Consider the following 17,655-nt stretch of genomic DNA (forward strand, 5'->3'; position numbering starts at 1 on the left):
TAGGAAAGTGCTACTTGATGTTCCGTTGAATCTACATATAAACTGGAGAGAAATGAAATCTTTAATTGTTTATAGATTAGTTTGCATTTCCTATATAGAGGTTTATATTATCTGAAAATAATAGCAGTTTTATTTCTTTTCAGTCCTTATAATACCTTTTTTTTCTTCCCTTACTGAACTGGTTAGAATCACCAGTATAATGTTGAATGAAGTTATGATAGCAAATATTTTTATCTTATTCCTGACTTTAGAGAGAATGATTTTTATGTTTCAACATCAAGTAGGATGTTATTAAAGGTTTTTGACTTGCGCACATGACTGGTAGTTGATATACTAGCTGTTAGCTAGCATTCCTCTCTAGCCTGGTGGTCCCTTAGTAATTTGGTTTCTGACCATGGCTGGTTTCCTCCAAAGTAATCATCCCCAAATCTACTGCATTCTGTTGGTTATAGTGAGTTACTAAAGTTGGTCCAGAATCAAGGAGAATGGGAGAGAGTCCCACTTCTCAGTGGTTGGAATGTTGAGGAATTTGAGGATATGTTTTAAAACCTCCAAGTCTAGAATGTCAAATTTTCATAAATGTTTTTCCATGTGTGCTTGAGAGTAATACATACTCTAATTATTGGTTACAGGTTTTTTTATGTGTCTTAATTGAAGCTTGTCAGTTATATGCTTGAAATCAATATTCTGTTACTGCTTGCCTACTTGCTATGGTTGTTTTTGTTGGTGTTTATGTGCTTATCTGATGGATTATTGAGAAATAATACTTTTTATATTTTGAAGCTGTTGTTATTAGGTACATAGAAATTGTTTTATCTTGTTGAATTGAACCTTTTATCAATATGTAATGACCCTTTCATCTCTTTTGATGTCTTCTACTTTTCAAGATTATTTTGTCTGATATAACTCTATCACCTTTCTTTTGTTAAGTGTTTGCCTGGTATATCTTTATTGCTTACTTTCAACATTTCTATGTCCTCACATTTTGAGTATGTGTCTTACAGGAGCATATAGGTTGGATTTTATATTTTATCTACAGAGTTTAGCTCCTATATACCAGTCATGATCATTGATATTTGTATTTTTGTTCTTTCCTATTTTTACCTTCTATTTGACTTGCTTTTTCTGGTTTTCTTTCCCCTCCTTTATGGCCTTCTTTTTGGATTAAGAATCCATCTCTTGTTTGATTTTTTTTTTTTTTTAACTGTCTAGTAGTTTGGAATGGTTCTATATTTCTATTCTTACTGTGTATTCTGGAAATTTTATCCTGCATATTTAACTTAAAGCCTAATATTGGTGTTTTTAATGGGATTCTGATTAATATAAGACCCTTAGGCTGCTTTGACTTCAACCACTATCCTCTTGATTTATATGCTATTTTTGCCAAGTTTTAGTTACATCTTATTTTTTGAAGTATCTCATATTAAACACATAGTCGGGGTTAGTTTAGATTTACCCACATGCTTAAAATTAATTTTGCTCACCATTCTTTCTTGAATCTTAGAACTTTCTTTGAAAATAATTTTTCTTTTTTCTTAAGTGTGTCTTTTACAGGTTAATTTAGTGAGAGTCTATTGATTATAAACACAGTCAGTTTTGGAATGTCCAAAATGTCCTTCCTTGTTCTTGAACGCTTAATTTTGCTGGGGTTAGACTCCTAGGTTGACGGATATTCTTTGAAGATATTATTCTACTGCTTTCTGATTTCTGTCATTGCTTTAGAGAAGTCTGCTGTCAGGCTAGTTACCACTCCTTTGGAGGTAATTTAGCTTTTCTCTTTGTCTGCTTTTATGATCTCTTCTTTGTCTTTAGTGTTCTGTAGTTTCATTTTAATGTATCTGGGTATGGATTTCTTTTTTTAAACTTGCTTTGGATTCATTTGTACTTTCTGAATCCTGTCTTAAGTTCTGTAAAATTCTCATTTGTTGTCTCTTTGAATATAGATTCTCCCTCATTCTCTCTATTCTTTCTTTTGGGAATTCTTTTAGAAATGTAATGGACTTTTCACATGTCTCTTAACCACTCATATTTTCCATCCTTTTGTCTTTCCATACTTCTGTACTATGTTTTGGGCATTTTTCTCATATGTGCATTTGAAGTCACTAATTTTCTTTTGAGCTCTGTCTGATGGGCTAAGTAACCCATCCATTGAGTTTGTAAGCTTATTTATAATATTTCTTATTTCTAGGTGTTGTATTTGGTTCTTTTGCATATCTGCTTGGTCAGTTTTGATAGACTCATTTCTTATAAGAATATTCCATATTTTCAGTTCTTTTATTTCTTTATACACATATAACACATTTATTGTATTCTCTTTATTGTAATATTTGTCATCTTTGCAGATATAATTCTTTTTTAAATTAATTAATTAATTAATTTATTTATTTATTTATGGCTGTGTTGGGTCTTCGTTTATGTGCGAGGGCTTTCTCTAGTTGCGGCAAGTGGGGGCCACTCTTCATTGCGGTGCGCAGGCCTCTCATTATTGCGGCCTCTCTTGTTGCGGAGCACAGGCTCCAGACGCACAGGCTCAGCAATTGTGGCTCATGGGCCTAGTCGCTCTGCGGCATGTGGGATCTTCCCAGACCAGGGCTCGGACCCGTGTCCCCTGCATTGGCAGGCAGATTCTCAACCACTGTGCCACCAGGGAAGCCCTGCAGATATAATTCTATTGTTTGCTTTCTGCTGTGTTTCACTCATGAGGATTGTTTGGCAGTTTGTGGTTGTGAGCTCATTTTCCTTGGAACATATTTGTTGAAAAATTTTGAGACCTGGTTTTACAGTGCATTCTTCTGAGGATAGTTTGCTTTTACTTCTGCTAACTGTCTGAAGGCCCTACCAACCTGAGACACTTAAAAGTAAATTTTCGATTTGGGGTTTTTCAGGCCAGACAGTTCCTATAAATGTAGTCCCCAAACCTGCCTGAATATAGGCCTGTGGTTAGGGATTCTTAGGGAAGACTTTTTGGTTTCTTTCCTTTCCTTTCGGCCAAAGATGAAGTAGGCATGACTTTCTTTAATCATCCTCTCCCTCTGCAGGGCAGGGGCACTTTTCCTACTTTGCACAATGATAGAGTCCCCTTCCAGAGTTCTGGCTTTAACTTCTGTGCCCGGCACCTGTTGTCCATTGAAGCCTAGGCAAATGTCAGCTCCTGCATCCTTGCTTATCCCTCTGGATTCCTGCCCTCTCATCATTTCTGGTCTCTGAGGGATTTCCTCACCTCTCTGCCAGCTCAGAAATGAATTTAAAAGATTTAAAAAATATATTTGATCTAGGGACTTCCCTGGTGGCACAGTGGTTAAATATCCATCTGCCAATGCATGGGACACGGGTTCGAGCCCTGGTCCAGGAAGATCCCACATGCCACGGAGCAACTAAGCCCATGCACCACAACTGCTGAGCCTGCGCTCTAGAGCCCGTGAGCCATAAGTACTGAGCCCATGCACCACGACTACTGAAGCCCTCGTGCCTAGAGCCCGTGCTCCGTAACAAGAGAAGCCACCACAATGAGAAGCCCACGCACCGCAACAAAGAGTAGCCCCTGCTCACCGTAACTACAGAAAGCCCGCACGCAGCAACGAAAACCCAATGCAGCCAAAAATAAATAGATTTATTTAAAAAAAAAAATACTTGATCTAGCAATTTTAGAAGTGCTATACTGGGAGGAGTCTCCCTGAACGTCAAATCTGCCATGTGTTGCTTTGAGTTGAGTTTTAAGCAACAAAGTGGATTATACTTCACTATACAATCATTTTGTGACTTTTCTTGGAGTTTCTTTTCTAAAGAATTGGATTATTAAGTCTCTTCAGTGAAATAGCCTTCAGCCTAATGGACACAAGTTTCTAATGGATTCCTGTCTCAGAAGCACAGAATAACATTGTATTTTTACATCACAGTTTAAGAATATTGCAAGTAATAATGAAATCCTCCTTAAGAGTTCATGGTGATCATTGTTAGAACTTTTCTAACCTCTTCCAAAATGCAAATTTGAACTTTATTTTATTCGCAGATAAATAGACTTGTAGTTTAGAAACGTTGTTAGGATTAAAATAATCCTGTGCCCTTTTTAATTTTTACAAGGCATAGTGCTCTTTCAACAACTCTAAAGTGAGAATGAAATGTTATCTCTTTTTTACCAGTTGTCTAATTTGCCACTTGTCATGATTCCTAATTTGCCCCTTTTTTTACTTTCTTTAAAACTTTGCACTTAATAAGTTATAGCTTCCCCCTCCCCCCTTTATTGCTGAGGGAAAATATATCCCATCTTGAAATCTTGAAGCAAACAGAAATAGTTTAGAGTTCACCTTATTTTTTCATTTGTTCATAGTCCTCTGGGCATAGAAACCAAACATTTTATTGAGTGGATTAATCAAAGATACGTTATGTTATATGCGCATTTCCCCCTAATTGATGAGTTGCTGTGTGTGTGTGCATTTGGACTCGTATGTAATATAATTGGTTAGAAGCATTTTGTAGGTGTACTTAGTGTAACAGATACTTCTACTAGTAATAGACTGTTTTCAGTTTATACATTTGTAAAAACCAAATGACCTATTATTCTGTCTTTATTCTTCCAGGGTAATAGTGACCAACCTGTCCAAACAAGCAAGATTGGACTTGGGAGGAGAGAATATCAGAGTTTACAACACCGCCATCATTCTCAGCGTTCTAAGTGCCGTCCACCTAAGGGCATGTATTTAACCCAGGAAGATGTGGTAGCTGTTTCCTGTAGCCCCAATGCAGCCAACACCATCCTGAGGCAACTGGACATGGAGTTGATCTCTTTAAAACGTCAGGTATTTTATAAAAATCATATTTTTTGATGATTCTATCTATTTTGCTTATATACTTTTATCTCAGTAAACTCAAGTATTTTTGCAGATTTTCTCAGCCACGCGTTTACATAAGTTTTGTTTTTTTATTTACCTTGTTTTCAAGTTATAAGACGCCTCTGTCTTTCTAGGTTTGAATCCCAGCATTGCTACCTGTTAGCTTTATGATGTTGGGAAATAAAGTCTCTATAAGCTTCAGTTTTTTATTTGTAAAATTGGGCATAATAATCATACTTCTTTCACAGGTTATTGGGAATTATTTGAGATAATACATGTAGATTGCTCAGCAGTGTTTGGCACGTTTTGAATGCTCAGTGAATAATGGCTGCCCTCTTCATTATCATCATTATCACCAGCAGTCGTAGCAGCAGTATTATTTAAAAGTATCATTATCATAATCAGGTAGTGGTTAAGTTAGGTTTCAGAGTCAGTGCTCCTAAGTTCTAACCCTAGCTACACTGTCTACTTCCTGCACAACCATAGAGGAGCTTGTTTAACTTCTCTCAACTTCAGTTTACCATCTCAAAATGAGGATAATAATATTTTGCTTGGGAGGAATTAAACAAGATAGTATATGGTAAGTGCTTAAAACATTACTGCCTTGCACATAATATGTACTCAATTAATGGTTGTTATTAGGTCTCCAGTCTTTCTCAGTCATGTTTTCCTTTATTTATTTATTTGTTTGTTTCTCTTGTTGTTTTAGGTACTCTTCTAAGTCTGTACTTTCTTGCTCTAAATTAACCAGCCTTACACTATTTGCCAGTGACTTCTGAGTCTACTTCTCAAGCTGTGGCTTTTCTCCCAAGCTCTATAGCTGCATTTCCAGCTACGAGCTAGACATCTCATCTCACCCCCAAAAGATTTCTTTCTGTGTTCCTTGTCTGTTGAAACATCTGAATCATCTTTGACTCATCCCTTGCCTTTATCACTCCCCCAACACACACAGACATAAGTGGTAAGTTATGTGAGTTTCATCTCTGAAATTTCCTTTAAATCAATCCCCTTATGTTTAATCTCATCCCTACTACCCTTGTTCAGGCCCTTATCACCTCTTATCTGACAATCCCTGTCTTGTTGATTCTCCTTGCTGTCCATCTCTCTTCAGCTCTATGTTACGCATTGTTATCAGTGTTATCCTTTTAAAATTCTGGTATAATCCAGATGACTCATCTTAAAGCTCTTCATTAATTTCCACTTGCCTTTAGCAGGTTACAGCAGAGGGAGACAGGAATTTATAGGAAGGTCATGTTAAGAAATTTAAAATTCATCATGAGTTAGGAAACCACTGAAGGATTTAAAAGAAGTATAACATGGTCATATTTACGTTTTTCAGCTCTATCTCTTCGTTTTTTTTTTTTTTTCAGTAGTTGCTCTAGGGGTTATAATATGCATCCTTAGCTTACAGTGTCATCCTTGCTTAGATATTACAATATGCATCCTTAGAGTTAATATTATACCACTTCACATATAATGTAAGAACCTTGCAACAGGGTAGTATGGACCAAGGTAGTTTTTCTCTATACCAAACATTCAGATTTCTCTATCCCTTGACCCTGGTTACTCACCCAAACTGCTTTTATATTTCTCTTTTCTTCTCCAGCAAACTTCCTGAATAAATATCTACCACATTAGCTTACTCTGCTTTCTTACCACTTATTCTCAGAGGCTTCCCAATCTAATTTCTGCCCTACATCCCATCCCAGTTCTGCCACTGAAAAAGCTATCTTAAGATTGTTTGTGAACAAGTTGCCAGGTCTAATGCCCTCTTCTTGGTTCTTACCTCTTTTGGCAACCACTTCTTCCTTCTTAGAATTCCTTTGTTTTGACTTATATGACCCTGGACTCTCAAGTATATATATAGTATATATTTGATTGAATGCTTTGCCTTTAGTCAAAACATACTTGTGTGCAAGAATCCCATCTTCCAACCCACGGCACTCCTTCTCTTTAGAGAACTTCTGAAACACTTTGCCTGTGACATTTTTAAAGTGCGCAGAATTTTCTTAAGTAATGAAGGAATAAAATGTACTCAGTCACCTGTAATTATACTTAATCCTCAACACTACTACTTCACTACTACCTCACTTAAGACTATTTTTATTGATTTTTTAAATTAATTTATTTTTTAAATTTATTTATTATTTTTGGCTGTGTTGGGTCTTCATTGCTGCACGCAGACTTTCTCTAGTTGCCGCGAGCGGGGGCTACTCTTCGTTGCAGTGCGCGAGCTTCTCACTGCGGTGGCTTCTCTTGTTGCGGAGCATGGGCTCTAGGCACGTGGACTTCAGTAGATGCGGCATGTGGGCTCAGTAGTTGTGGCTCGCGGGCTCTAGAGCGCAGGCTCCGTGGTTGTGGCGCACGGGCTTAGTTGCACTGCAGCATGTGGGATCTTCCCGGACCAGGGCTTGAACCCATGTCCCCTGCATTGGCAGGCGGATTCTCAACCACTGTGCCACGAGGGAAGTCCTATTGATTTTTATAAAGGAACTTTTTTAAAGCTTTAAGTTCCTTTCTTGCATATTCGTTTGATGTGTAACATAGTAAAGATTTGCACTCTTGGATTTGCAAGTTCTACCACTTTTATATCCCAGACGCATCTCATAAGCAGTGTCCAGACTGAATTCTTCCGTGCCCACTAGTTATCTGTTCCTCTTTTTGCATTCCCTGTCTGGGCGAATAGCACCACGTACACTCAGTTACTCAAACCAGTGACCAAAGAGTTATCCTTGATTCCTCCTCCTCCCTAATTCTCCACAATCAGTTGTTTACAAAGACATCTTAATTTTGTTTCCAAGTTATTCCTTAACCCGTCTCTGTGCACCACAGCCACCGCCACCCCTTCATTTCTACTGTTTAAATCGAAGTCCTCAACGTTTCTTATTCGGATTGTTACATTAACTTCTATCTTCTTCACCCCATTCTATTCTCCAGATTACTACTGGAATTATCGTTATAAAAGTGAAATATGGTTATGTTGCTCCCTTGCTTAAGGTTTCCTTCGATCTTTAGGCAAGATTCAAATTCTTTGGTCTGGCCCCAGCCTAACTGCTTGCCGCTGCTTTAGGGCTGTCGTGTCTTTCTAATGCTATTCTGCCTGGAAGACATTCCTTCCCCACAATCTTGTCTACCTGCTTCATTGTTATTAATCCATTAAAACCAAATACAGTATGCTAACACATATATATGGAATCTAAGGGAAAATAAAGGTCATGAAGAACCTAGTGGCAAGACGGGAATAAAGACACAGACCTACCAGAGAATGGACTTGAGGATATGGGGAGGGGGAGGGGTAAGATGTGACAGGGTGAGAGAGTGGCATAGACATATATACACTACCAAATGTAAAATAGATAGCTAGTGGGAAGCAGCCGCATAGCACAGGGAGATCAGCTCGGTGCTTTGTGACCACCTAGAGGGGTGGGATAGGGAGGGTGGGAGGGAGGGAGATGCAAGAGGGAAGAGATATGGGAACATATGTATATGTATAACTGATTCACTTTGTTATAAAGCAGAAACTAACACACCATTGTAAAGCAATTATACTCCAATAAAGATGTTTTAAAAAAAAAAAAAAAAAAACGACTCAATTTAGGTGTCATCTCCTCTGGAAAACTTTCCCTAATCTTCCCCATGATCCACACCTGCTAACACATGCAAACACACTCTCTTCTTTCTCTCTCCAAGACCAGGTGAGGTGTTTTAGCACTTATCATACTTTTATATTTATTTATCTCCCCACTAATCTATGAAATCCCTAAAAACTGAGACTTCACATTTTATCTCTGTATATCTATCTAACGTGGCTGATCAATTAACCGCATTTGAACCAACCTAGATTTATACATTTTAGCTTTGTTTTTAAGATCTTAGGTGAAAAAAAATTTTGCACATCACTTTATAAATATCAGATTGTCCATACTGGAAAAACAAGAATAGAAAAAAACTAAACAAATGAACAAACAAAAAATCCTAACCCTTAATATTCTAGGTAGAGATTAACAAAATTGCTAGTGGAATAGTAGTTTAAAACTTGGCATGGTTCAAAATCAGGTTCTACCTCCTATTTCTATAGCCTTGGGAGTTTCTTAATTTCTCTGTACCTTACCTTCCTCATCATTAAATTGTTACAATAGAAATAGAGTCAGTTCTGCTATAATGCTTGTTTTGAAAACATGATTTTTTTCCAACACAGTTGATATACTAGGGAACAGTTTGAACATAATGTGACTTTTGCATTTGCTTACATGTGATTTTTGTTAGGGAAGAACTACATCTTGCTGAGTACATGCCCACACACTTCAGATGTATAGCAGCTACCTCAATTCACTGTGTGTTATGTGCCATCCACATCCACATCTGGTGTTAAAACCTTTTATCTTTTTTCAAATAACCCTTCTTCTACCACTTCCCAATGACTCACAAATTGCAGTTATTTTGACACCCACTTACGTAAGCAACCGTTTAAGGTAAAGTATCATCTTTATTGTAACACTTGTGAATTTCTTTACTATTTAGAGTGTATAAAAACTATGCTATCATTTTTATTAGGTGTCTATCTTACGTGTCACTGATGAAGTTTTTAAGTGTTGTGTCCCAAGCTCCTTTTCCGCATAAGCCCTGTGGTTTTTATTGTGCAGTTTTGCATAGTACAGTGGCTTTTGAGAATGCGTATGTCAGGTTATAACAGAACTGATTGTACTTACTTCACAGAGTAGTTATGAGAATTAAGTGATTTATTACATATGATGCACTGACAATGATGCTTAACATAATAAACACCTAATAAATATTATCCACTGTCATCATTATTATTCTTATTAGAATAATTGTTATTTGGTCAAAGCATTATGGTAGTGAGAAATATTGGTGGAATTTAATCCCTATATATACCAGTTGTCTTGGATTATAAGAGACATTGTTACAGATATTCAAACACTATGATTTATGAGTCTGTTAGATATGTATATAGTTGATGTGTATATTACTTGAATGAGTGTTGTATCACACCCTAAGTGTGATAAGTGTCTTATCCTCACGAACTTCAGTTTAACAGGGTGATGATATATATCCTTTTCACTTATTGAATACTCAAAATTTCACCTAAGTAGATGATCTGATTCATATTTTGGGTTATTTTGTTGAAGGTTCAGAATGCTAAGCAAGTAAACAGTGCACTTAAACAGAAAATGGAAGGTGGAATTGAAGAATTCAAACCTCCTGAGGTATGTTATTGAAGAGTACATGTGCTAAGTACAGTGAAACCTTGTTCTTTGAGTTATCCAGTGTTCAACTACTATTTTGGTTACGTGTTAATACTTTGAAGGTTTTATAATATGGATAATTTATTATGTCTCTATTTTGTCATTTAGATAGTTACTCTCTTGAGACTTGGCTAATGATTTACATTAAATCATTTCGTTCCTGTCCTTAGCACTTCCTATCAAGCAAAGTAATTAGGGAAAATAGTGATACTAGTAGGCCCAGTGCATGTGAAACTAGAAGGTCATTAATGAACAAGCCAGGGCATTTTTAGGTCTAGAGCAGTGTTTGTTCAAAGCCCTTTCCTACCTGTGTAAATTGGTAACAGGAAGAAAAGATCACAAGAAAAGGAGCTCGTTTTAACAAAATTTTTCTTTAATTTCGTGTATTTGGATTTTGGCTCAGGTTTCCAATTAGGATTTTAGTAGGTGGACTTACATTCTTGTACTCATATCCCGGAAAATATGAAATCTAAAAACAAGATATAGATTGACCATTTTCTCAAGTCTTACTTGTACTTCAGCTAAAATTTAATATGTTTTTTATATTTGTGATGACTAAGGGTGTACTTAAATGCTCATAAAATCCAATCAAATATTTTTACAGAAGCTTCTATTATAAAGTCTTTTCTCTGTTCTCTCTCTTTTTTAAGACTCCTGTGTTATGCTTCATATCCTGGACTTGCTTTTCTATGTATGTAATAATCAAATAATCCTACTTGGTCTTAATGGGATGTTTTTTCCCCCAAATCACAGGTTGACTGAAATATCTACAAAGGAAATATGTATGAGGGGATGGGGGGAGGCAGAAGAGTAGTACTTCATATGCCATCTTACTCATTAGAATCTTTCAGAAAGGAAGAATCATTATGAAGGAAGTTGTTTTTGTTTGTTTTGAATAGTCTCTTTCAAGAAGGTCAGGCAATGGAAAAGAATGAAATATACGTAGACTAATATCTCATTCCAAACCCCCAGGTAAACTGACAAATAGTCTAGTGATATTTAAATAAAGATAGTGTAATACAAAGAATACTGCTTTATTTTATGTTATATTATTGCGACAAAAAATTAAATTTTGTATTGGAATTAATTTAATATTTAATTATGCATTATAAAATGCATAAAAGCAAAAAACTTAAAATGCCTATGAGTTTATAATTTAAAAATTAAATTAAAAAGTATAGCAGATGTTGAAGACATTATGGGAATATCTTGAAGAACTTTATGCCAATAAGTTTGAAAACTTAAACAAAACTTAGAAATTCCTAGGAAAATATGGCTTACCAAAAGTGTCTTAAAAAGAAAGAAAACTGAATAATTTATAACCATTAAATAATTGAAGGAACAATTAACATTTTTTCTCAGAAGAAAACAGCGGGCCAAGACAACTTTACAGAAAAAGTCTACCAAATTTTCAAGGAAATAAAATTCTAATCTCAAATTTTCCAGAAAATTGCAGAATAGTCTCATTCATTAACATTATATAAAGCAAGATGTGAAAGTACAATAGCATTTATAACTTTCCTATATGCTGCTTCTTTTGATGATTACATAAGTCCAAAGAAGTAGATGAAGTAAATGCTGTTATTTTACATGAGGAAGTTGAGCCTCAGAGAGATTAACTGACGTGATCAAGGTCACACATCTAGTAAATAGTGAAACTGGCTATATTTCAGATCCTTAGAGTCCAGTTTAATGCCATGCTGTCCTAGATTAATGCCATGCTGCCTCTTACTTTTGGAAGTTTTCATATAATAGTAAAAGTGTATATTAGATTCTCACATTTAAATGCAGTTATTGGGGGACTTCCCTGGTGGTCCAGTGGTTAAGACTTCACCTTCCAATGCAGGGAGTGCAAGTTCGATCCCTGGTCGGGGAGCTAAGATCCCACATGCCTCGTGGCCAAAAACATAAAACAGAAGCAATATTGTAACAAATTCAATAAAAACTTTAAAAATGGTCCACATAAAAAAAAATCTTAAAAAATATTTAAAAAATAAATAAATGCAGTTACTGGTTTAGAATTTATCATTTATTACATCTCTTGGTTTATTGTAAAAATAATGATCAAAATGAAACAATCAAAATCTTAACACACTACAATCCATACACTGAAGTTTGTATATTACTTTGAGGTTGATTTTGAACTCACATGACTTGAAAAATGTATATATGTTTTATCATCTAGAAAATGCCTAGGATATATTTATATTTATCATATTGTTCCTATTGCTTTACAGGGGAGAGCAACCTGAATAGATATATTTCAAAACATAGATTAACAGTCATAGTAAAGACCTTGAAAAATCATGTAATCTATCCCCTTACCTTTAGGTTAGCTGGTACCTAACCTAAAAAATTTCTCCCTAATACCTAATAAAAGAATTTTATTAACCTTTTAAACCATAGGCTACTAAATTACGTAACTCAACTGGAAATAAACAGTTACTAAGATGCTTTACTTATTCATTTGGTTGTATTTGTTATTTTCACTCATTTAGGGAAAATATTGGTGAAGAAAGTCCATTCACTTCCCTAAGTATTTATGATCACCTGTTTCATGTAAGGCACTGCATTAGGCACTGTGTGTGGGGGGAAGAGGCGACACCTAAAAAGGAGGAAGGATACTTTTTCCATCTACTTTTTGAAAGAAGAATTTATAGTCTAGATATTATAAGACAAACTGATTAAAGTTATAGATTTATAAGTAAAGATCTTAGGAAAACAAGTGGCTATTATTCATTCCAGCTAGGGTAATCAGAGAGGACTTCCTAGAGGGGGAAGTTTCAGCTGAAGTTTGAAGGATGAGTAGGAGTTTTGCACGTACAAAAAGGGCAGGTGAAGGGAATAACGTGAACAGTGGTTTGGTGTTGAGCAGTGCATTCAAAATATAAATACAGTGGGGAAAAATAAAAGCACTGGATATTCCCTGAGCACTTATTATGTGCTCATTATTGTGCTAATTACTATTGAGAATTCAGTGGAAGTATAATACAATGTTTTCTCAAGAAGCATATTGTCTACTTGGGAAGGCAAACTTGGTTGCAGAGGATGAATGCACAGGGTGTATGAGAGATGTTAATAAGGTTGAGTTTAACAGGGACTTCTTTGTGATAGAGGTCAGTGGGCAAGACCACTGTGAAAACAAAAAGTCTTTGTGAAAGCTAGGAAGAGAAGTTTGCCTTTTAAATTAAGTCATATGGAAAGGCCCTATAGCTTCTTCCATTTAGGAAGGATGTAATGCAAAATTTTTATTTTGGGAAAGGTATCCTGGCAGCGTTTTACAAGATACATTAGAAACTTTAGAGCTGCTAAAATACCAAGCATGTGAGTGATAAAGTAAATGGTAAATGGGTACTGGGTAGTGTCAGGTATTAGTTGTAGGAATGGGCAGCAAGTGATAAATCTAGAGAACATTACAAAGTAGAGGATACTGTATCTCCTGGAAAGTATGTGAGAGTGTTGTGGGGAGCGGTGTTATGTTTGGTTATGCTTTGATTTGTTGTGGGAGGAGGTAAGTGGGGAGCAAGGAGATTAATGAATCTAGGAAGGAAGAAACTGAAAAAGGAGTGCCTTTTGAAGCTAGAAATTTCCCAGTCTGTGGGTATTTTCATGGATAGGTGTGTGACATCCTTTCATTATGGATGTTGGATGGAATTTTCAACATTGAGTAGCGGTGACCTTTTCTAACTCTTCCAAGTCAGAGGTAGTATGAATCTACTACTGACAAAAATGGGAAAGATGTGAAGACAGTTTAGCAGGGGAAGGATGTAGTAAAGATGCTGAATTCACTAAGGATGTCATAGATTGTTCTAGAAGGCTCTTTGGGGCCTTCTACATTATTATCGTTACTATTATATACTGGATTGTTTTATATTAATATTTTATTATTTTTAAAACAACAATATTTCAGACTGGGGTTTGCTGCAAAAGAATATTCTCAGTGGTACCTCACAGCTCACCATAACTACCACACAGTTTTAGATTCCTAGATATAGTCTAGTTGTCCTTTCCTTAAGTTAAACAAATCTCTACCAAAGTTTCTTGGGTCTAAAATATAAAAATCAGTAACTTAAAGGAATCTTGTGTATTTTTTAAATGTTGATTCTCTTTCTCCTATAGTGTTCCCTTTCTTCCACTATTTCCATTTTGTAACATATAGACTTTTAAATTCCATACAGTTTCAACTCCCTCTCTGCATTTTTCCACTGATGCGTCTTCTTAAAGATTAATATTTGTGCTAATGACCAAATTCCACAGCCCTAACTCATTTCCCTTGCCTTTTTCTGAGCCCTTCACATAGTGATGACCTCCTTCTTCCTCTAACTTTTGAGAGGTTATGTTCTCTTTTATAACTATTATTTTCCCTTCTCAGCCGTAGTTTTTCTTTCTCTACATAAATAAAGACATTCTCCAAATTTGTATCCTCAGAATGCATTTCTCTTCTGTTTGGAAATATACAGTCTCATCACTTTGCTATATTAAAGTCATATCATATGTACCTTTAACTGACATAAATTCAACCATAGCTATCAGCCAGATAAAAAAGAGAGAGTACGTTTAGTAATAGCAAATGCTCTAGTACTGGCAATTCTGCCTAAACTCCATTTATTGAGTATATGCCCCAGAGTGAGCAGTTATGAGCTGGAAACTGTGAATCCACCATTCCTTCAGTCAGTTTAGCTTCCACATGCCTCCTGAACATTTCCTTGAACTGAACGATATTCTAGTATTTAAATAAGTATTTATATTTTTCATTCAGTACTATCCTAAATTTGAGCCACAGGCTTCATCTGGGATTTAACTGAGAAACTAGTGGCCCATTCCAATGCTGGAGGAATAATTGGCTATGTGGACTTTTTGAGAGACTGTGCCTATCTCCGTGGCTACCTTTGTAAGAACATTTCAAGAGTAATTTTAGGAGGAAAAAAAAAAAAAACTGAAAACAATTCACAGGCTGGTTTTAGTAAGATGACTCCATTGTTTTCCCTCATAAACATTTTCCAGACACTTAAAAAAAAAGTTTGAATAGATGACTCTATTTTAGCCTCCTGCCTAATACCTTTTTTCAGTGTATCCCAAGTTAAATTCCTTATCTTAGCCTTGCCTTCCCACATCTCCCAAATCCTAAATCCTTAACATCATCACCCTTCTCCCAGCTTTCTAGGCTTAAAGTCTTATTCTGCTCAAAATCCTACCCTTCTCCCCTTGCTCCTTAACCCCCCCACCCCCCCGCCCAGCACAGTTGCTTATTAAATCTAGTATGAACTCATCAACCTTGGTTTTTATGGCACTTCCAAAAGTGGTCCTTACCGTATTTTGGTTTAGTTAAGTATCACCAACCTTCCAGGCTTATTTATCACTTCTTCCTGGCAAAAATCCTCTTGTTCCCTGTCATGGTATGCCTTCTCCTCATTTTTGCCTTTCAGAAACTTCTCCTATTCTTAAACCCATCTCAGACTCCAGTCCCTTCAACTTCCCTTTTTCCCTATTCTAATCATTTTGACTTTTCCCTCTCATCTTTGAATCCCCAGTATACTCTGTACTTTTTAATTTTAATAATAGTTATTCATCTTCATCCCATCTCCTGATATGCTTGTAAACTGAAAATAAGTCTTCATAGTGCTTGTTATTTCTCTTTCAGCTTTTGTTCCCTTTTCACTAATGACACCTTTTCCTCCAGTTTATGCCTTTCAGGTTTAACAAACATCGATTGATCAATTTCTGCTGCTAAGGCACTGTGCTAGATGTTCTACATATATCCTAACTTTAATCCTAAGAACAACTTGCAATGTAGTATTACAAGAGATCCTCAGTATCCAAATGTTCATTAATCTAAGGGATACATGGAGAAGCAAAAGTTGCCAAATAAGAAAATATTCACTAATGAATTGAGCACCTATAAAATGAGGCTCTACTCACCAATTCTCCCTAATTAACTCTAGCTGTTATCCTTCCCATCCATCACAGCAACATCCTTCTCTGTTCCTCTCTTGCTAATATAATGCAAATACAAAATGAAATTGTCAGCCTTGCAAAAGTTGTGAAACTTCATGAAGTCTATGAAAGTACACGAGAATGACTTTAATTGCTTGCAAAATTGTTGACAAACGGGTATCTAGCAGAATTAACAGTGGAAAAAAAGAGGATGGTGACTGAGACAAGCACTTTAAAAAAGAATAATTTGAGTAACAAAGAATTAAGAGGGGTTACACAGAATTAAGAGAAATTTGTTGAAGTCTTCAAAACAAAAATGGCCTATATGCTATGCTCATGTTGTAAATTGCAAAGCTAGAGAATGTTATACCATTGTATAGTCAGAAGACGTATGCCAAAAAATAAAATTAAAGCATGTAAGTGGAATCAGTGACTATTTTTTAATGAACTAATTTTCCTAAGTTTTAGTTTCATATTTCAGATCAAGTTACAATCAACCCTTTATTTTTTAACCATTTACTCTGAAATATTTGGACCTGTTTTAAATAGGTTCCAGTACCAGTTATCCTTGGGTACCAAGGGCCTCTTCTGTCTACCTGTCACAGCCACGGTAGCAACAGATTGCCTGAGTATTAACTCAAATATTAGCTCCTACTTCATTCTTGTTACTCCTCTTGGGGGATTAATTGCTAGTTTTTCCTCTGTCATCTCCTTTTTCTTTTCACTTTTTAAGCCTTGGTTCACCCTTATTACTGCTTCTGTATGTCCTATTTCCCCTCTTTCTCTTTGCCTGTTTACTGTTATTCCTTTACCTTATCACCAGTATCCTAATCTGGAGGCTTATCCAGGCTTTGCCTGGCCTGCCTTGCTATCCCCTTATAATCTCATCATCTGGAATTCAGTGCTTTGTGTTTTAGGTTTTTTCCTCCTTTACTATAGGTGTTTTTTTTACTTTTTTCTTTCTTCTCTCCTAATTTTTTTTTTGAATCTTTGTTTCATTCTTTCTTCCAAATGCTTGCTTATACCTCTTCACTCATGGTGAGAAAGTTGGTATTACCCAGAACCGCTGTGTACTGTGGAAACACTTATTGCTAAGACTACAAGTGAGATAAGACCTAAACACCCCTTCTCAGAGGAAGCCTTTCTTACTGTTTTGTCCAGCATGTGCATGTATTACATTGGCCACTTTATCTGGGCAGTTTCTACTGCAAACCTCTGTAGGCTGGCATGCTTATTTCTGTCCCTCCATCTACTGCCAGAGGTTCTTGATTACTCAGCAGTGGGCATACACTAGTGAAATTTGGTTAGGTGTTTAATTGATATTGTAATGCTGCCATAGTAAAAATCTTAAACTTAGAAATTTTTTAAACAAAAATACTGGAAAGAATGTAGGAGATCTTGGGGGGAAAATCTATTCTTATAGTGGATCACTCTCTGCTTTAGAAATTTAAAGAAGTATTTTAGGGCATAGGCCTGATCTACAGTTTTATGTTAATTTATGCAACACTGTTTTTGATGGAGTAAGGTATAGTCTAAATGTGAAGAGAAGAAATTTTAGAGAGAGTCACAGATCCTTCTCTGAAGAAAACGAAGTCTCTTAAATGTTTAAAACTAGGCTAAAATTA

At 36.0% G+C, this 17,655-nt stretch overlaps 1 protein-coding gene across 8 annotated transcripts in view; it reads left to right on the forward strand.

Annotated features, from left to right (window-relative positions):
• Positions 1-17,655, forward strand: part of RCOR3 (REST corepressor 3) — a 50,257-nt gene that overhangs the window by 20,361 nt on the left and 12,241 nt on the right. For all 8 annotated transcript variants that reach the window (XR_014266382.1, XM_082471721.1, XM_082471720.1 and 5 more), the window contains 2 exons: positions 4,578-4,796; positions 9,980-10,057. Coding sequence is in view for 7 of the 8 variants with exons in the window: in XM_082471721.1 (XP_082327847.1) it covers positions 4,578-4,796; positions 9,980-10,057 (297 nt within the window). In the remaining variant the exon portion in view is untranslated. The remainder of the gene's footprint in view (positions 1-4,577; positions 4,797-9,979; positions 10,058-17,655) is intronic.

This window comes from Balaenoptera physalus (assembly GCF_965194825.1).
Source record: "Balaenoptera physalus genome assembly, chromosome: 1".
NCBI lineage: Eukaryota > Metazoa > Chordata > Mammalia > Artiodactyla > Balaenopteridae > Balaenoptera > Balaenoptera physalus.